Raw genomic sequence first — 22,211 nt, forward strand, 5'->3', positions numbered from 1 at the left:
AATAGATTACCTTTCTATTTTATGATACCTCAAAAGAACCAAAGAGCATAATGTAATGTAAAATTTCCTGGCTACTTCCCTACATCATTTACATCATTTGAGTTTCTTTTGTCATCAAATTCTTTTTCCTGTAATAATGTGTTTAGCTGTTGTTTGTCATCGCTAACTCACATGACTTCAGAGCATAGCAATTGCTGGACCCCGGCAGATTGGCACCCAACGTGGCTGGACCCCGGCATATAGGATAAGGATTTGAGTTAGCTCCAAGTTTGCTTTCTCAGCCTGGACCCCGGCAGATTGGCACCCAACGTGGCTGGACCCCGGCATATAGGATAAGGATTTGAGTTAGCTCCAAGTTTGCTTTCTCAGCCAGAATGGTCACATCAGGGCAGCCATGTTCCCATTTATAGGATAAGGATTTGAGTTCGCTCCAAGTTTGCTTTCTCAGTCAGAATGGTTTTGGATGCAAATAACAAAAATCCCGCAATTTTTTAAAAGAGCATTCTCGGGTATCCTGGCACACGAGGAAAGAAACCAGATCAAAGATACTGATGCGGTGACTCCTGGTTGACCATTACACTTAAGGTCCTGATATTTTTCTCTCTGTGCTCTGCCAACCACAAGGCTGCCTTCCTCCTCCTTACTCTTGAGCAGCTGTTGGATTTCTGAGTTTGAATACTCTGTCAGGACAACTTCAGAGAAGGGCTGGAGTCATCCAGAGTCTACCTTTAGACAGACAAAGTTTATCAGCGGCCACTAGAAGATGGCAGCTCATGTCAGACCAGCTGCCATCGGCTCACATTACTTTCTCTAAATTCAGCACAAGAAGACTGTTACCCCCAGAATAACAAGTTCTGCGGTGATGCCCGGGCTGAGAGATTCCCATCAAGGCCCATGAACTACATGATAGAGGAGTGGACCACTGAACACAACCAGATTCTGGTAGCAGTGATGGGGCCGGATCTGGAAGTGGAGTGGACAGCCGGCAGGGATGGTGACAGCTGATCCCAACAGTAACACAACTGTGTTTATTATTCAGGTCTGGATGATACAGTTTATAATATGGTTTGATACTTGAGAGACCTCATATAAGCCAAAGATATAAAAGACGAAGATGGTAACTATTGATAATAAACGTGACAACTGTCACAGGTGGTTATAAGAACTAATTATAGGGTCAACAGGTGGCGTGGTGGTTCAGGCACTGGAATCCCATATGGCTGACCATGGATCAAGTCCCAGACCCAGTGGTTAGAAACTCATGCCAGGGACATGTGCCCAAAATCTCAGGAGAATGGAGAAGGGATAGGACCATGGTCATCCTCCCTAGGCGGTGATTTCTTACTTTCCCTCTCACTGTTTCTCTCTGTATCTGGTGATTGCATGCACTCTATGGCAAAACACCTAATACATAAATTTTATAAAGAATAAATTATATTAATTTTTTTAGGAGAGACTTTTGCTACAGTGCATGTGTGCCCACCAGAGAGACAGAGAGAGACAGAGAAACAGAAAGTGAGAAATCACTCCTGGGGGGAAGGGAACAGCTATGCTGCAATCCCTTCTCCTCTCAAGAGTTTGTACACACATGCACACACACACCTGGTATGAGTTTTAAGCCGCCGGGTTCGGGACTTGAAATGCAGTATGAGTTTTAAGCCGCCGGGTTCGGGACTTAAAATGCAGTCAACTAAGTGGGAGTCCAGCAACATAACCATTACACCATCTACTGATCCCAATTTTCTTTTCTATGCATTTTTTTTAGAGGCTTTTTCTATAGGATGCATGCGCTCACCAGAGGTAAGAGACAGAAAGCTAGAAATCACCTCCCAGGGAGGATGGCCACACTGCAATCCCTTCTCCATTTCCCTCTTGGGATTTGGGACATGCACACACACCCAATGTGAGTTTTAAGCTGCCAAGTCCAGGACTGGAACCACAGCTGACTACATGGGAGTCTAGCAACATAACCCTTGTGCCATCTGCTGGTCCCTACATACTCATTTTTATTATCAATAGGAAGCAAAGATAACAAAGCAAATACTAGAAAATTGATATAAATTTCACTGGGTGAAAATAATAGTAAAATTTCTATGCATATTCGTTACCCAAATATTGGAACATATAATGTATGGAGTAACACAAATAATTAAATTATTATAAGAGTTTAGGAGTCAAGCATAAAGAGATTAACATATATTGATTGCAATAAAAAAAATATTCTGTAAAATTCCAGTCTTACTGGAAAATTGATTATTTATCTTCATAAAGTGGAATTTTATTAAACCTGTTTCTAAAATGTAATCTTTCATTCTCAACAATAGAAACTCTGACTTAATTAATGCAACTACAGAAGCTTAGCAAAATAACAAGATTAATAAGAATTAGTAGTGACATTAATAAAAAAATGCAGTTTATGTTCTCATCCATTTGAATATACTTGAAAAAATAAAGAAGTTAATTTTCTTTCACTTTCCAAAAGATGATTATGTTCTTTAAAAACTGGGCACTTAAATGGGAAGATACTTTTAATTATCATGAAGTAAACTTAGAAGAGGCAATTTAAAGCTACTAATAATTCTAATAAACATGCTTTTTTCACCCACTTATGCTTATAGCGAATAGTGTAAATGCAATTCCATAGTAGTGAGCACGGTCTGCGTTCAGCGTTAACAGTTTAACTTGCATAGTGTAAAAGGAGAGATGCTATTGCACAAGTAATCTTCACTTATTTATTCCAAATGCTGCTAACCATGCAAATGAAATCACTTCAAAAAAACCTTGGGTTTCATTTAAGAAAATATCACTAAGTTCTTTAGCCTATGTTACATTCCTCCAATTAACTAACATTAAAGACAGAACCCATAAAATGTAATTAATCACTTTAAATATTTGCTCTGTGATCTTCTGTGTTTAATTCCTAACTATGTAAGTATGCCCTCCTTCTCAAAGCATACAAACCAAGACAATAAATACCACTCTTCAGTCTTGTCTTTTCCCAAAGCATGGGAAAGAAGTAATTGCCTAACAAACTGTGAAAAGCACTTGGTCAAACTCTGAAATACATAAATACATACATACACATGTAAATCCTGTACTGAAGTCATTATGTGAAGAAGAAATAAGGAAGGCATGAATTAATGAAAGAATGTCTTTACTGAAAGTGTCCATTACAAGAACATAACTGAGCTTTATAGTGAGCCAAGAACATATCTGAATTCCACTCAGTATACCAGGGTCTTGGAAAAGGCGCACCAGGAATGGTCTTAATCCTACTTCAATCACTCAGGGAAGACGCAGAGAAGGCTTGCTGGTTGGTCGGGAAGACGATGATTTTGACAGGAGAATGCAGGAACAAGGGCCTCTAAGCAGGTTTTTCTGTGAAAGGCTGTATAACATTTAAATACCATGCTTTTTATTCACGAAACAATGACATATTTTGTAGATAGCTAGAAGTTCGTTACTGTTCAGTGTCGGTGCGAGAAAATGAGACTAGAGATTGAAAGCCTCAAGTCCTTGTGAAAGAGGGACAACGTTAAGGCAGCATGAAATGGTTTTCATCCGTAGGTCATGGCTAAGTGCAGAACTAGTCGGGGAGCACTGTGAGTGACACGGTAGATGGGGACCCGCATGGAGGCTGATGGAAACATGACAGAAATGGCCTATATGAGAAGGAGGGGGGTGGGACCAGCAGTTAGCATCATGGCTATGTCGCTGGACTCCCACGTAGTCAACCGCGGTTCACGTCCCAGACTCGGTGGCTTAAAACTCACATCGGGTGCATGTGTGTGCATGCCCAAGATCCCGAGAGAACGGAGGAGAAGGGATTGCGGCATGGCCATCCACCCTGGGGGGTGATTTCTCACTTTCTGTCTCTGTCTCTCTCTGCCTGGTGAGCGCAGCACCCTATAGCAAAAAAAAAAAAAAAAAAAAAAAAAGAGGGGGTGTGTGAATGTGCTGTAATGCAGAGGAAGGGATGAGTAAGCGAATGAGGGAGGGAGCCAAGTGTGGAATGGTGGAGTGTGGCCTCTTGCTGCCGTACTGCTCCTATGTCACTGGTCTTTCTCACTGTGTCTGTTTCCACCTTGTTGGGGACAGAGGGGCAGAGCCATAGCACTCATCACCTCAGTGGCTCCCACAGTTTCCGAGACCTGGAAGGCAAAGAAGAGATGGTACCCCAAGTGGGAGTGGGGGTGGATTTGGAAAAAACAGACAGAGAAGTAGAGGAAAGCAGGGATCTGGTGGTCCAGTGTCTCTGATGGAGGTCACCCGGGCACTGTGCCATTCCCAGGGTTATCCTTCTATAGAGCAAAGGAGAGGGAGTAGTGGAAGGTAAAGCCAGGTGTTTGCTTTTCTTATTCTTTTTTTATTTTTAAAATTATTTTGACTTTATTTATTTATTTTCTTACTTATTTAAATCTGACCAGAGAGGGACAGAGAGAGAGAGAGAGGAATGAGAAAGCAAGCTGCCAGTCTGAGGTTGGAACCTCAATCTGCCATGTGGGAGTCCAACACCCTTAACCACCACACCACCTGCTGGCCCCAAACCAGGTGTTTTCTACTGTCAACTGGAGTTGTGGAGCATCTGTGTCTTACAGCTCTCTAGGTCCCACCCGGCCTTCTCTGGCTGAAACGGTTTCCTTTAACTTCCACGGACTGTGCAGCACTGGCCCAAGCAAGCAAGAGTCTGCACTGTGCTCATCTTTAAAGGTCACCACAGGTCAGCTCAGACTCGGCCACTCCGTTCACACAATAAAGCAGTCATATTTCATACAGCCAGGCTTCCATCTAAGCAAGTAGGCAGACACATATAGGGCAGTTTTATTTTCATTTGACTTAAGAATGTCCTGGATGAAACAGTTAAAAATAACTCCATGAAATCTAGTTCCCCAGGTACATATGTTTACTGTTCTGTTTGACAAAATGGTAAGAACCACAGAACACACTCGCTGTGTCCTGATGTGCAGTGTCCCCTCGACACATGCCCTTGGTTGATTGTGGAAGTTACAGCAAAACACCCACTTTTAAAACAGATCATCTCATTTTAGTGAGGCAGTGACTAACAGATAAATTATGTTATTCAGACATTGCTCTTTGTCAGATATTTTCTCAAAATGAACTAAGTGAACCTGTCTTCATGGAAAACAACTTACATTGTTTATCAAAAATGCAAAAGTTCAAGTTTTCAAGGGAATATTAAAATTGAGAAACTTCTGGGGCAGCAGATGGCATGGTGGTAAAGAGCTGAATTTCCACATGACCAACCTTGGTTGACTCCTGGATCTGATGGCTTGAAGAACACACCTGGCAGGTGTGCATACATGCCCAAGATCCCAAGAGGAGAAGGGATTGCATCAGGTCACCCTCCTCCACTAGCTGATTTCTCACTTTCTCTCTCTGTCCCTCTCTATCTCTCTCCAGCAAGTGCACACACCCTATGCCAAAATAAAGAAGTAAATAAATAATGAAACATTAATTTAAAAATTGAGAAACATATCAATATTCTTCAACTTGACATCTTCCTAAAATGTACAGATTTTTCTGAGATCAAGGGAGATATTAATGAATTTTTTAAGGTTTTCTTTTTAATTGCCAAAGAATGCTCACTCTTCTGAGAGAGAAAGAGAGACCACCAGATGGCAAAATGGTTACATCACTGGACTCCCACCTAGTCTACTGTGGTTCAAGTTCCTGACCTGGCAACTTACACTCATACTGGGAACGTTGTGCTGTGGCCACACCCCCTGGAAGGTGATTTCTCACTTTCTGTCTCTCTCTCTCTGGAGAGGGCATGCACCCTACAGAAAAAATCTGTAAAAAAGAAAGCATCCCTCAATTGGGTGTGCTCAGACTATAGTCAGTTTTCTCCCATTCTTCCTTCCCATCAGGATCTTGAGCACACAAGCACACACAAGCAGCATGTTTTTCAAGCCAGTGGGGCCAGGATTTAATGCACTAGCAGCCATGAGGGATCTGGCTTCCTTAACTGCTCAGTTTTGGGACCAGCCCTTAATGAGTTTCTTGCCTTGTGTAATGGAAGGTGTCAATAATTGGAAGATCTGCATCACTCAGTGAGCCATGACCTTCCCAATGACTAGACCAAGAGAGTACAAAACCAGGATGGGTGAAAACCCACAAAGAGTTGAATATAGACCTACAGATTCCAATGTAACAGAGGAAAAGAACGTGCAGGAGGTGGTGTCAGACTCCTCATGGCAATTACCTTTAATGACACATTTGTAGAGTTTGGAGGTAGAATCACAGATGAATATCCACACATGGTGTTCTAGAGTGCCACCGAATGAAAGACCACCAAAGCCATATTAAGTTTAAAGGGAGTCTTTATTAGCTGGCCAGCGACTACAGTCTGAGGCTCGGGGGAGGTAGGGGTGACCGAGAGTCAGAACTGTAACAGTGACTGAAGTTGGAGTAGTCTTTTTATAAGGAGTCACTTAACCAGGGGTTTCTATGCAAGCAGTTACAGAAGCTGAATCAAGCAGGTTAATTATTTCTGAGGAGAGTGGGGTTTCCATGCAAGCAGTTACACTGCTAAACAAAAGGGTTTTGGGCTAGTTAGCAAAGACAGGAGCAGGTACAGGATGGCGTCCAGGATACGGTTTTCTGTACGGCTAGCAAAAGCTATTTTCTCATGGGAAGAGCAAGCAGGTTTACAGAAGCAGACAGCCATGTTAGGGTACGGGAAAAATGGAAAAACAGTTGTTCATGTGCAAGATTTAATATGTGTTCTTCCACAATGGCAGAAAATGTTCTTAAGTTATTCTTCCTTTTTATAATTTCATGTCTGTGTGAGGCCTTATTTTCTTCATATAATTAATCTGAATAACATATGGCAAGAGATTGAATTCAGAAGTGAATGTATCAAGTTGTCTTCTATTAAGCCAGACACTTCAAGAGTTTTGCAAAAATGTGAAACATAAATCTACATTAATTGGGGAATTATTTTTATTTTAAAGTGCTATCTTCAGGACAGCAGATTGCATAATAATTTGTCACTAGACTTCCATGTAGTTGACCACAGTTCAAGTACCAGACCTGGCAGCTTAAAACTCAAACCATACACATGTGCATGTGTGTCCAAAATCCCAAGAAGAAAATGGAGGAGAAAGGATTGTGGTGTGGCCATCTCCCCAGGGTGGTGATTTCTCACTTTCTGTCTCTCTAACTCTCTGACAAGCACACACACGCTATAGCAAAAATCTTAAAAAAAAAAAAAAAAGCTATTTGTGTTAGTGTGAAATAAGTTTATTAGTATGTTAAGTATAAACCTAAATATTTAATAGTTAATATTTTATAATAGTTCTTACAATATTCATTAACAGATATGACCTACAAGATTAAAGTTAGGAAATGATTAAGTTTTAGAAATAGTCTATTCTGGGACCAGCAGATGGTGTAATGGTTATGTCACTGGATTCCTATGTAGTTGACTGCAGTTCAAGTCCTGGACCTGGCGACTTAAAATTAATGCTGACTGTGTGTGCATGCATGCCCCAGATCCTGAGAGGAGGAAGAAGGAGAAGGAATTGCAGTATGGCCATTCCCCCTAGGAGGGTGATTTCTCACTTTCTGTCTTTCTGTCTCTCTCTCACTCTCTCTGACAAGTATACACACCCTATAGCAAAAATATCTCAAAAAAAATACAATTTTCTATTCTTACTTATTCTTTAAAATCCAAGTCTGATGTTTACGAAGTGGTTGTTTAACTCCTCAGTTGAAAGAGAGATCTCCCTATAAGCTTCCTTAGTTCTGTTTTTATTTTCTTTCTATCAAGGTCGCGATTTTTAATCTTGTCCCAACTAAATTATGAAAATCCACAGGAGGGTGTTATGTGTTTCATCTTTGACTTGTCTGTACTTGGTATGAATTCCTTAGGAATTTCTCTTAAAGATAAAAATTAGCCTTGGCAATGCATGTTGTCCTTTTTTTAAAATTTTTTAAAAATTTTTTATTTATTTTTATTTGGTATAGCAAAGCTGGGATTTATTAAAGGACAGAAAAGGAAAAACAGAGCTCCCAAGGAGGGTGAGGAGTCCTGGAAAATGGGTGGCCAAGGAAGAACTATGGCCAAGGGTTTTGATTTGGGTCCATTTTGTATGTTTATATTTAGGTGTTAATTCTAACACTCATAAGACCTTAATATTTAAATCATTGATCACGACATTTATTGATTTGGACTTGAAAGTCTAAATTATTTTCAAGTAATCTTTCCTTTAATTTAATTCTGTTAATGTTATATTCATTTTAATGCTTTTTAAATTTTTACAGTTGTATTTTATGCTCTCAGAGCCATGTGAAAACTCAGTACTTCAGAAACACATATTGAATTTTTAAATGATGTAATAGTATACTGATATTTATTACTGGAAAGCACTAGGATTTTACAGTCTTAGCAATTATTGAAAATTATTTTTATGTCACATTGAAAGGTTTTAGGTGAATAAAAACACTTTTATTCTGAGACATTTTAGAAATTATTTTAAAGGCATTTTTGTGGGACCAGCAGTTGGTGTAATGGTTATGTCGCTGGACTCCCATGTAGTCAACTGCCGTTTGAGTCCTGGACCCAGTGGTTTAAACTCACACCAGAGATGTGTTCGTGCATGCCCAAGATACTGAGAAGAGAATGGAAGAGAAGGGATTGTGGTGTGACCATCACCCTGAGGGGTGATTTCTCACTTTCTGTCTCTCTGTCTTGCTCTGTCTTTCTGGCGATTGTGTGCCCTATAGCAAAAACCTCTCAAAAAAAAAAAAAAAAGAAAAGAAAAGAAAAAAAAATTAAAAGGCATCTTTGTTAAAGTTAATAAAGTAGTTTTCTGCAGGGTAGTAAATCCAGAGATTGAGAATGAAAAACAAGGTTAGGAAATGCAAATACATTAGATCTGGATCTAAATTGTTATAATTTAAAGTATTTTTTTAAAGAAAAATATATTCCTCATTAGGATTTTTCTGCATTTACCCCCCAAGGTTTTTGCCATAGGTCATGTGTACCCCAGAGAGACAGAGAGAAGGAAAGTGAGAAATCACCCCCCAGGAGGATGGCCACGCCACAATCCCTTCTCCTTTCTCCCCTTGGGATTTGGGGCATGCACACACACATGCCTGATGTGATGTTCAAGTCTCTGAGTCCAGGACACCAACCACGGTCGACGATGAGGGAGTCCACAGGGCACACACAGGCGAAGGGCATTACACCACTGATCAACAACAGAAAGCCTTGCATTAGTCCAGAAACCACTGTGACACTGTTTGCTCCAAGAGGCTGTCTGCATTTCTAGATGTCAATTTTACAGAAGAGCAAACACTTTGTTCTACATCATCTGTCACATTGCCTACGGCACTGCAGTTGGAAGAGCTTTATGCTTGCTCCATTTTGCTAGGCTTTCCATTAGTTTATTTTGTTGATTTTTGCTCTGAGAGGACAAAAAAGAACCCACAATGTCTATTCTAATATTCTCTTATATTTGTAAATAAAAATCTTCCAAAAAGGCCCTCAAGCAGGGTTATAAATGTCTCATGATATTGTTTGGGACAGATGGATATTATAAGGCAACTCATATGGGAGTATATCATTTTTATGCTCACCTTTTGACATAAATTCTTAAGCAACACATAATCTTCATTGGTTTTAGACTCAATTTTAGTAAGTTCCTTGCTTAGGTAAAAATAACATTTGAAAATAATATCTCTTTCAAGTATTCAGTTTCTTACATGAGAAATAAAATTAGGTTTAAATGTTACTTGACTAAATTATCTAATCATTTAAAAATTCAAGAGTTAAACTTTGAGAACATGCTTTAATGCACTTGAAATATAATACATGAATCATTGTTCCAAAAAATGTGTTCTCACCTTTCTCCCCAGAGCACTAATTCTTAAAATTGCGATGTTTAATTTTCCATTGTTGGAAAGGGAAATGAGTATTTTCATAGAAAAGATACACATACCCCCACCACACATACACATGCATACACACACACACACACACACACACACATTTATCCATACAGGAGGTCTTCCGAAAGTTCATGGGACATGTACAGTATAAAAAAACTAATCATAGGGCCAACAGGTAGTGTGGTGGTGAAGGTGCCAGAGTCCCACATGGGACCCAGCAGCTTAAAAGAAATCACACCGGGTGCATGTGACTTGGTTCCCAAAGTCCCCACAGGAGAATGGAAGAGAAGGGTTTGAGGCATACCTGTCCCATCTAGGGGTGATTTCTCACTTCTTCTCACTGTCTGTCTCTGGTGAGTGCACGCACCATATGGGGAAAAAAATATATCAAAATAAACTCATACTTTAATGCCATTTGTCATGATATTTTTTTTTAAATTTGCCAAAGGGCACACACTATCCAGATAGACACACACACACACACACACACACAGAGAGAGAGAGAGAGAGAGAAAGAGAACGAGAGAAGAAAAGGGAAAGTGAGAAAGCATCCCCCATGGATTCTTTCTCCTCCATTTCTCCCATTCTTCGGTATTTGAACATGCATGCACACCCACTAGCATGTTTTTCAAGCCACCGGCACTGGAGCTGGATCCATGCAGTCAGCCATAGGGGATCCAGACAGCATAACCATCAGCCCAGGAATTGGTCCTTCCATGAACTTTTGAAATCCTTTGAGGATTTATTCATATATATGAAGTTTTTTTTTTTTTTTTTTTAGTTTAGTTTACTCATTCTTCTTAGGTATTTTAATTTTGTATAATATTAAGTGAGGCCATTACAAAACAAAGAGAAAAATACAAGGAAAATATTAAGACTACTTTTCTAGCCCTGTGACAGAACTGTGAATCTGGTGTGACAGAATAAAAGGGCTTCTTTGAACAGTCTAAATGGCAATGCTGGGTAATGAGCTTGTTCTTAGATGAGGCGAAGTCTAGGACACTAAAGGTTTTAGAAGAAAATGTGACAAATAACTTTGTGTTCTTTCTCTCTCTCTTTATTTTTTCCTGGAGGGTGTGTCCCCAGAGAGAGAGAGACAGAGAAAGGGAAAGTGAGACAGCAACCCCCGAGGGATGGTGCTGCTATATTTCTCGTCCTCCATCTCCCCTTTCAGGATGTTAGCTGTGTATACACCCTTGGCATGTTTTAGAAATCACCAAAACCAGGACTCATGTGATTGGCCATGTGGGATCCAGCCACCTTAACCTCTAGCCACCAGCTGCCTGATCACACTCTTAAAACTATACCACATCATTTTATTTTTCATGTTTATACATGATGCAGGTACAGCTTTTGATCATGAATTGATCATTTTAATTACTTCTATGCTATCATATCCTAATCAACACCAAAGGTACCTTCTTCAAAAATGATGACCAAAGGGCCAGATGGTGGCACAGGGGTAAAATACGATGTTCTGCAAAGCAGTTCACAAGGTAAGGTTCCTGGTTCAATTCCAGAGGTCTCCCTGACTATGCCAGGTACACACTGCCCCATCATCTGAGAATGGCTGAAGGCTAGGGTGGACTGTGAGATCAAGCCTCCGTTCAGGGTGCTGTGTCTTCCTCTCTCTCTGACACAAACATTCTCTTTCTCCCTCTCAGAAGACATAAATAAACATATGAGGACCAAAACTGTTTAAATGCATGAAATATATTTGTACATTTTCTTCCACTTAGAATGACTAGTTAATGATTGTACTGTTCACATGGGGTTATAAATTATGTATGGAATTAGGTCTTTTCTGTTCGGCAAAATTCTTCATTTGCTGTTAAAGCTTATATGATATAGTAAAAAGTATCAATCATTGATCAAGAAAATCAAAACAAGGGACTCTTGCCAAAGAGAGTACTTCTTACATTAAATCCACTCAGAGACACAGTTATTCAAGAGATCAGGCAGGCAGATGTCAACCCTTGATATGAGTACAGGTCTGGTTCCTGAATGACTTGTGTAATTTTGGGATGGTTACTGTTCTCATCGGTAATAGAGTGATGATACCAATAGCAACTCATTAGAAATTCGTGAGAATTTTTGGCTGGTATGTGTTCAGTCTAATGTATAGTAGACACCTAAAGGCTTCTTTGGAGACTTATGCAACCAAACACAGGGCTCCCTTTCCCACTCACTTAGAATCAGAGACTATCTTCTCAGGAGGAATAGAACGTTAGCCTTTCTCATCCTGTCCAAGCTTCCTCAACCACAAGGCTGCAGGTGAACCCTGTCAATCAAATATAAATCAGTAAAATACCCTTGAAAATTCCACATTGAAACGCTATAGTATGTTTATAGAAGGTGGGACCAACAGATGGCATAATGGTTACATCGCTGGACTCCCCTGTAGTTGACCCCCATTTGAGTCTGGACCCAGCAACTTGGAATTCATGCTGGATGCGAGTGCATGTGTGCTCAAAATCCTGAGAGGAGGCTGGTAGAGAAGGGACTGTGGGGTGGCCATCCTCCTCGGGGAGTGATTTCACACTTTCTTTCTGTCTCTCTCTGTCTCTCTGGTGAGCACATGTGCCCTATAGCAAAAATATCTCTGGGGGAAAAAAGTAAGTAAGTTATTTATTGTCTAGTTAATTCTGCCTACTTTCTGCTAATAATATTGATGCAGTAAAAAAGTTTTAAATCAGAAAGAAAAACAAATTTAACATATACAGTAGAGTATTAGAAAACATAATTTATATATTCTCACTACAATGTTGTGTTTGCATAGCAGTCGAGGAAAAATAAACATTTGCTCATTTCTACCCACTGTGGGGAAAAACAGAAAATGAACAATTATAGTAGAATGTGTACTAGGGAACAGCTCAGAGCTAAAATGTCTAAGTTTATTTGTTCATCACCAAGTGAATAAAGGTTGCTAACCAAGGTCCCTAAGTCCTGGGTGTGATTAGTGGGGCGAAGTCGCAGAGGGTCTGGGTGTGTGTGTGTGTGTGTGTGTGTGTGTGTGTGCATTTTGTTGATGAGCAGGTCCCCTGCTGAAATTTGATGACTCTGGCATCTTAGAATTACTCTGCAGATAGAGAGGTGTCAGTTGTCTCATGACTGTACTCCTACCAAGAATTTGCATGGCAGATGGCTTAGGAAACAAATGAGACAGGAAGCCAGTCAATATACAACAGATATTCAAGGAGATCCTTTCTGTCCTGTTACTGTTTGCTGGGAATACAATTCTAATAAAAGCTCAGAGTCTGTGGAACTTTTCTACATTACTTTCATACCACTTCAAGATGCAGCGAATACTGTAATCTATGAGCAAAACTGAGGGCAAAATAGGAAACATTTTGTTTTGTGCATTTCGAGTATGGTTTATTAGAAAAGAGTGCAAATACCCATTGGAAAGAGATTGAAGAGGATGATAACTGATCACTTTGTTTAAACCCTTCAGTATGGGCATATTCTATACACCAAGTTAAACATATTTTTTCTTCAAGGTAACTGAACTGCACAACATCAAAAATATAACCAGACTGCCTCGAGAGACAAAGAAGCATGCAGTGGCAATTATCTTTCATGATGAGACGTCGAAGACATTTGCCTGTGAATCAGGTAAGCAATTGCAGGCCCAGCTACCTCCTGAGGAAACTGAGCTGCTTCTGCGACGATAACCCAGACGGATTAAGATACACTGCTGAACAAGATGGCTTATTACAATGAGAACGTGCCCTACAACTTGAGTCAGCTCCACGCAGGGACTTCTGCAGATGTTCTCGGTGCTTGCTGTTGCTTTGCATTTCTGGATTTTGCTCCCAGGTGGTCCAGAACTCTTGAGGTTTCCTTTCAAACTTTAAGGATTAAGTAAGCAATACCTGGGAGGTGTCCTTCCTTCAGCTGAGCCCAGGCCTTTGTTCTGGTTCTTGTCTGGTGAAGACCTAAGCATGTAGGAGCAGTGAGAACCTGTGGGGCCAGAGTATAGGGAAATGCAGCTAACTCCCCAGAATGTGGGGCAGTCTTTAGCTCTCATGGATTCTCGGTACTCTAATTAAATACATTTCAGATTGAGTTTTACCAACCCAGTTCATAAAGCTCTCTGACATTATTGAGACACCAGGCAGTTCGCAGCTTGAACTTGGAGTATTTTCCTCAGTGGAATCCCTGTGCTATGTAATTGTATTAGTTGGCTTATCATTTGCTAAATATTTTGCTCAATGAAATGGTGCATTTACTTTATAAAGAATGTTAGCAGAAAGAACTAAGGGCTTGAAAGATGTGAATTTAAAATAATAGCTAAGTCGTTGGGAGACACTTTACTAGCTCTTTTTTAAGAGGAAAATAAAGTGTCTGGTTGTGTGTAGTTCAGGTTTATAGGTATAAAATTGATACTATCATGTTGCCTAACTAAAATAGCTCACACTTCCTCACCTTCACTTGTCTTAGTTTTGCTCAACTGAATTGAAATTTATCAGAGTATTCCCTTTTGCTGCAATGTACTCATCCATCAGTCCCAACATACTTGTCTTCACTTGCCATCTGACTTCATTTCATTATTTTCAATCACAGTCTTGGAAGTGCCCAGAAGTCTGTTCATTAGTGATATAAATCCCCATTTTGTAGTAAAACCTGTCCCAACCTTATTGCCATAATGCAATTGACCCTTGAAGAATGCAGAGGTTAGGGGCAGACCCTCAACACAGTCAAAAATGAATGTATAACATTGACTTCCCCAAACCGTACCTACTAGTAACCTACTCTTGACCGGGAGCCTTCCTGACAACATAAGTTGATTAACAACTATTTTGTATATTCTATATTAATTATATCCTATATTATTACAACAAAATATGCTAGAGGAAAGAAACATATGAAGGAGAAAATACATTCACCACCCTATACTGTATTTTTCAATATATATTTTGAAAAAAAAAATCCATGTGTAAGTGGGACTGTGCAGTTCAAACCCCTATTGTTCAAGGGTCAGCTCTAAATGTTGAGTATACTCAGAAAACGACAAGACCAACTTCACTGCCACTGTGCAGCGACTTGATAGGAGATTTTCATTCCCAATGTTTGCCTCCTGTCACCATCAATGTCCAGTGAAGAACCAGATCTCAGTTGCAATGTGAGGGCCCTGTGTCTCAGTGTGGGTTATTCTGAAAAGGTTCTCAAGTCCACCACAGGGTCTTTTAGTGAGCTGAGCAGTACTTTAGGGGTCTTCTACACTCCTCTGCCAACTTTGAAATCATCATCCAGGAGATGCTTCCTTTTCTCTGACATGCCGCAGGTGAACTTGTCAAAGATGTTCTTGCCAAATGCAGAAGTCCGGAGGCAGTTTAGTCCTTGGCACTGTTCCACAGGACAGAAGCTGGCCACTTTAGCCTTTGCTCTCTAGTCCTGCCTGCCCGCCCTGCAGAGCGCTCCGTAGACGTCGCTATTCCACACGTGAAAGCTGCAGGTGGAGGTGTGACTTGGCCACGACGTGCCATCGCAGCGATCGCTACCACATTAGCCTCCCTCGGGGAGCTCCAAACGCCAAGATGTATATGTCTGTGGAGGACGCTACTCAGTCCTTCTTGGGTCAAAGAGATAAAATTAAGGAAGATCTATTTGTACAGCGTTAACTTTAGGAAAACTAATTTGGATATTATTATACTGGTTTATTTTCCAGGAAAAACTTGCATCAAGGAATGGACAATAATTTTATTTCAGCTAGGAAAATTTCAAAATATAGGTACTGGGCCCAGCAGGTAGCATGGCAGTTAAGGGCTCTGGACTCCCACATAGTCGACCATGGTTCAAGTCCTAGACCTGGTGACTTGGTCAAATTAAAATAAATAAGTAAAATAAATAAATATTAAATGAAGTTAAATAAAAAGAATTCTGTCAAATATATATATATATATATATATATACACACACACATGATATTAAACTAGAGTCACTAATACCGTTTGGAATCGAAACTGTTAAGTGATGTCTCTCTAAACCCCAGTAAAAATCTCTGAACCTATGATGTAAACTGAACAGTACTAGTTATGTTTAAGATAATCAGAAAGTATCTATATTTCTGACTGAGTCTTCTCATTATTAATTACAAGTGGAAAATGGCTCATTGGAAATGCTAATTAAGGAACTAGGATTGTATAATCACAAAAGATGAGGTTCTATTTTTAAAAGATTTTTTGAATACAGAGAAGCCCCTTGCTGACAAAGACTGTTTCTTCTCCTTTCTGAACTTCGTACTCCCTGTGGAAGTCTGGAAGTCTGAAATTTGAAGTTGTTTGTTTTATTTTTTATTGTGGCATCATGGTACATGTAAAGTTTTTGGAAAATGAAGGGTTCTTGATTAGAAGAAAATGATCTTAATTTTGGAGAGAAGCATTTTCTGGCAGTGTGACTGCAGCTAGATCCAAATATTAAAATAGAAGAATGGTTTTATTTCCATTGAAATCAAAGAGTTTTCGATTAGTTTAAACGGTGACTTACTTAGAAGTATTATCTATGTTTTAAAATCACTTTTTTATGTGTCACTTTTAACAGTCCGCTTAAAAGCCATAACATCAATTATGGGAGAAGTTTCATGTACACAACACAGACAGTATATGACAAACCTATGGCTGATGCGCTCAGTGATGCGAAATGGAAAACTTCCTCTGGAATTGGGAACAGGCCAAGGATGCCTGCTCTCACCACTTCTATTCAGCATAGTATCCTAAGTCCGAGGCAGACACTTAGTCAGGAGAAAGAAATAAAAAGCATCGGAATAGGAAATAATGGGCTGAAATTTCTTCTGTCTTCTGATGAGATGATCTTATACATTGTAGAAAATCCTAGAGACTACACCAGAGAACTGTTAGAACTGATCAGTGGACTCGGAGAATTCCAGGATATGAAATCAACTTATATATACCACTTAGTTGTATAGTAACAATAAACAGGTTAGAGCAAAATGAATCAATAAAATATGTAAGAGAATATTTAGCCTAGAAAGTGAAAGATCTATCTACTGAAAACTATAAAACATTGATGATAACAAAAATAAATGGAAAAATATTTGGGGTTCACAGATTGTAAGACTCAGTGGAATAGGATAGATGGCCTAGATATAAACTCACACATGTATGGTCAATTGATTTCTGACAAAAATACCAAGAACTAAAATTAAGGAAAAGAGAGTCCCTTCAATAAATGGTGACAGGAGGGTACTGAGCAGTGACACAATGGTAACACTACTGGACCCACATGGCAAAGGCCCTGGTCACATCCCAGGACTTCCCTGGGCATGCCAGGGGCACATACCTGTGATTCAGACCAGCTGAAACTGGGAATGGATCGTAACATGAAAACTGTTTGGAGTCTCTCTCTTTCTCTCTCCTCTCTCTTCCCTCCTTTGTTTCGTAAGGAAGAAAGAAACTTAAAGGTTGTTTGGAAAATTGGATACCCACCCATGGAAGAATGAAAATGGACTCCTCCTTTATATAAAAATCAACTTAAAATGGATGAAAGACTTCAATGTAATGGTTGAAACATATAAAATTATTACAAAAGTATACTGAAGAAAAACTTTATGACATTATTCTGGCAGAGACTTCTTGGATATGAATTCAAAAGCACAGACAACAAATGCAAGAATAGATAAATTGAATCACATCAAACTAAAATATTCTGCACATCAGAGAAAAGAAATATAGAGTGAAGAGACAACCTATGGAGAAAACATTTTCAAATCATACATTGAAAAAGAGGTAATATCAAAATATTCAAGGAATTCAAACTACTCAATAACAGGAAATGACCCTGATAAGAAATAGACAAAGGACTTAAATAGACATTTCTTCAAAGAAACATACAGATGGCCAGTAGATAGGTTTTTTTAAATGCTCAATATGTCTAATAAGAAGAGAAAAACAAAATGAAATATTACCTCACTACTGTTAACAAAAAGATGAAAAATGGAAAATTAGATCCCTTAAGGTTGTTGGTGGTTTTATTAATTCATATAGCCATTTTGGAAGGTAGATGGAGTTTCCTCAAAAAGCTAACAGTAGAATTACCTTGTAATCCAGCTATCCCATGACTGGGTATGTACCCAAAGGAATTGAAGTCACTGTGCCAAAGGAATGTCTGCACTCCCATTCACTGCAATACTGTTCACAATAATCAAGATGTGGAAACAGCCTCAGTGTCTATGAACAGATGAATGGATTTTAAAATGTCGTATATACGCAATGAAACACTCTTCAGTCTAAAAATAAACCACTAGAGTCTGTCATTTGTGACAACCAGGATCAACCTAGACGACATTATCTTAAGTGAAATAAGCCAGGCACAGAGAGACAAATGCTATATGACCTCACTTATATGTGGAATCTGAAGTTGAACTCATAAAATCGGGGGCAGGATGGTGACTGCCAGTGGCTTGAGGTGGTGGCCAGAAGGTGGCCAAGGAAAGGTGAGACAGCGCAGTGGATACAGTAAGGCAGAATAAATTCTGGTATTCTATTGCCCAGCAAGATGACTATGCAGGGGGACTTCAAAAAGATCATGGAAAATGGAATTAAAGTTTAGTTTATTTTCGGGCAAAAAAAATTCAGAATCCATGTAGTTTTCTCATAATAAGCATTTTTTATAAAAAATTATTTTAATTTACCAAAGGGCACATGCACTCAAAAGAGAAAGACAGAGAGACAAGAGAGAGTGGGGGAGAACACTTTATGTTGAAATATGGTCATGCTGCAATCTCTTCTCCATTTCTCCACCCTGTTGGGATTTGGAAGACATGCACACATGCATCTGACATGTTTTTCACAGCTGAGATTTGAACCATTGTCGGCCATGTTAGAGCTGGCTTCCCATAACCACCAGGCTATGCAGCAGCTTGAACTGATCTTTCTTTTTTAACAACTAACTACTGTGAGTACTAATCCCTTCTCATGACAGCAAGAGCATGTTGGGTCTCACAGGACATCATTAATCTATTCATGAGACTGTTGCCTCCATGATGCAGTCACTGTGAACCAATCAGCCCACTAGGCCTTACCCAGGAACACCATGAAGGAATTACATTTTCACTAAATACCTTCATAATACAGTCAGGACACACAAGGTGCAACACACACATTTCTAGAAAACATATTCAAACCATAGCAAGTGGCACTTACTTCATTACTAGGAAATCCTTTCAACATTGTAGATTATTTTACTTTGGAAGGACTCACTATTTACTAAATAAGGAAAGGGCTCTTCATTTAAAATATCTGTACTTCAGATGTTCACCCAGTTTATAGAACTGCTCATGTTTGTGATAATGGGGCCAGTTTAATAAAAGTAGAACAACTAATAGATTATAATGATAAGTCAGTTGTATAGTAAATACGACTTTGAGTTGTTGCAAATATAGTTTACAGAGTAACAGCTGGTCTATATCTTGGGCAAAGAAGGAAGTCAGTTTTATTGCATTTAGGGCAAGGCGTTAGAGAAAGTGTTCACTAATGCTGTCGAGTCGCATGGTCTGTGGTGAACAAGCCATGTCAGTCAGACTTCTATGAGCAGTCCATTATTTTGGGTAGAATGGGATACATTTCTGTTTAGTGATTGTTCAGGACAAACAACAACGTGAACAAAGTTGGACAACTTGTATTTTTAACTGACTCAGTCACTGTGGAATAGAGTTGTCGGTTTATAACCATCTGCTTCTTAGCTATCCTGCTAAGACATGGAAGAAATCATTAAAAGCAGAATTTAGTGGCCTTCTGTGATCTGAAATGTGTTGGGATTTTAAAGTGACTCTTTAGAGAAATATGGGGCTCTATAGCAATGGCAACGTAATGAGATTTTGAATTGTTAATGCTCCTCACAGACTCATGTTGAAGAAAAATACCATGTCTAAAGTTGAACTCGTCATATATATTTTAAATTATTATGGCAAAATTTGGACATAGTTTTGTCAGGAACAAACAAATCAGAAACAGAACTGATATGAGCAAAGTTTGGAATCAATTATAATAATTTGCAGTATCTGGATTCTACTTATGGAAATATCAATAAAATGAGAAGACTCAGTGAAGAGCAGACCTTCCCTGTGCACCAGAATTACAGTCCAATAGCCAGTGACCTCGTCTGAACAAATGAGGCTAATCCACAGTTCCTGAAAGTGGCTCCGGATATTGGAAAAACGAAGGGCATAATTTGCCATGAGAGGAAAATATACGGGCTGATGAGTCTAAGAATTTAAGTATATTCACTTCAGAGGAATATGTGAAATGTTTATTTATCTTGCTTTAATCACTCACTGAAGACTGATAAACTCTACGAATTAATGGTTTGAGAACAAAATCTAGTACGTACGCCAAGATTCACATGGTCCTTCTTTGTTTCTCTACCTTTGAAGTTTCTGCTGGGTAAAACAATACCCCCCCCCCCCCCCCCGTGACGTGACCATCTGCTCTGCATCTCCACCGTTAGTTCCTCCCTCATACTCCCACTCTTCCTGAGGGCTGGGCTGTCGCTGCGGGTCTTCCCAGCACTACAGACGGTGAAGCCCAGGCTCAGCCTTAATGCCCTCCTCTAAGCCAACCTAATAGGCTTCTTCAAAAGTCAGCCAAGCTCCAGACTGTATTTTTAGAATGAAGTACTATATGTGCAAGAATTTAGAAACTTTTTTTTGAAGTTTTATGAACAATTAGCCTACAGTGTCAGATGGAAAATGGTCGATGGGGAGGCATCGTTGTCATTCCTTATTCTTATGCATGAAGAAAATGCGCTTTTGCTTTATTTTCAAGATTTACATAGAGAATGTTACCTTTGATGTGTCACTCCAGAGTTTTGCCATATGCTACTCTTCTACACAGAATTGTACTTTTCTAAGAAACCAAGCCATCTGAAATTGGTGCCAGACTTCTTAAATCTTTGCAGCTGAAAAATGGTTTGAATATTTTTATGGCAAAAAGAAAAACCTTTCATTTGAATAAAGACTTTAAAAATACTGAGTATATTTCTATCTATCTTTTTTTTTTTTTAATTTACCAGAGGACACATGCTTTCACCAAAGGAGAGGGAGAGAGAAAGAGAGAGAGAGAGAGAATTAGAAAGCACTCCCCCCATGGAAAATGGTCATGCCACATGCCCTTTGCCATTTCTCCCACCTTTCTGGATTTCAGATACACCTGCACACACACCTGGCATGTCTCTCAAGTCACCATGTGGATAAACTGCACAGTAGACTATTTGGGACCCAGCTGCCTTAACCAGCACACCACCAGATGGACTGAGTACATTGCTTATAGTGGACAGTCATCTCAGGAAACAAACACGAATATGTACCATTTTTAAATGTAAACTTTCTAGAAAAGTTTTTAAAAATAATATTCAGAATTATAATAGGTCTCAAGAATAATTTATTTTTATCAACTTGTCCCTTATGTATATCCACATTTTTTTGAAAACTTCATACCTTTTACTATGATTTTTATAAAAATATCTTTCAATACTTCTGAACTGGGAAAATCGAAAGTTTAACTGTAAAATATGAGAATCATTACAAAGGAAAATGCTGAATAGAAGAATAAAAGAGAAAAAATAACAGTAAGATCAGAAAGGAACAATAGCAGATTCACTAGGAAGTCAACTGACTTGGCTATGCTAGGTCTGTTAACCTTTTAGGTAAGTGAAGGGACATGATACTGGTTGTCAGGGAAGGCGTGATGCATTTTTTTCTATGTTTTCCTATGTAAAAATGTATCATGCCTTTCTTGGCAACTCAATATGTGAAATAGACTTCTTTATCTCAACTTCCATCAGTCTTTCATTTCCTTTCATTTTCTCATAGCTTTTTTAAAAAATTGTATTCATTAAATCACTGTATATCATTACAGTTTGTAAAATGCATTTTCTCAGCATGAATACACTGTATATTATTAGTCTAGTTAAAGATATTATCATAAACAGTATCATCAACAGATAATTTTTGCATTTTTGTGTTCCTTAAAAGTTTTACTTCTTTCCTTTTTACCTTGATTTTCATTGCCCATCCTCCTCCAAAACTGTCTCTAGTATCTGCAGTTGTTCTCCAATTATGTCTCAAATAAGGGACTGGTAACCAGAATATTCAGAGAACGCAAGCAGTTTACCTGGAAAATAATGATCAACTCAATTAAAAAATGGGCAAATGAACTTAACAGACAACTCTCTAAGGATGACATATGAACAGCCAAAAAAGCACATGAAAGAATGTTTAACATCCCTTATTATAAGGGAAATGAAAATCTAAACCACACTGAGACACTACCCAAACC

General features: G+C 39.0%; 1 protein-coding gene across 1 annotated transcript in view; it reads left to right on the top strand.

Annotated features, from left to right (window-relative positions):
• The window catches only part of DOK6 (docking protein 6), a 293,919-nt gene that overhangs the window by 25,240 nt on the left and 246,468 nt on the right, over nt 1-22,211 (top strand). The window contains exon 3 of the mRNA XM_006147231.1: nt 13,416-13,530. Within this exon, the coding sequence (XP_006147293.1) occupies nt 13,416-13,530 (115 nt within the window). The remainder of the gene's footprint in view (nt 1-13,415; nt 13,531-22,211) is intronic.

Source organism: Tupaia chinensis, unplaced genomic scaffold (genome assembly GCF_000334495.1).
Source record: "Tupaia chinensis unplaced genomic scaffold, TupChi_1.0 Scaffold000206_1, whole genome shotgun sequence".
Lineage (NCBI taxonomy): Eukaryota > Metazoa > Chordata > Mammalia > Scandentia > Tupaiidae > Tupaia > Tupaia belangeri.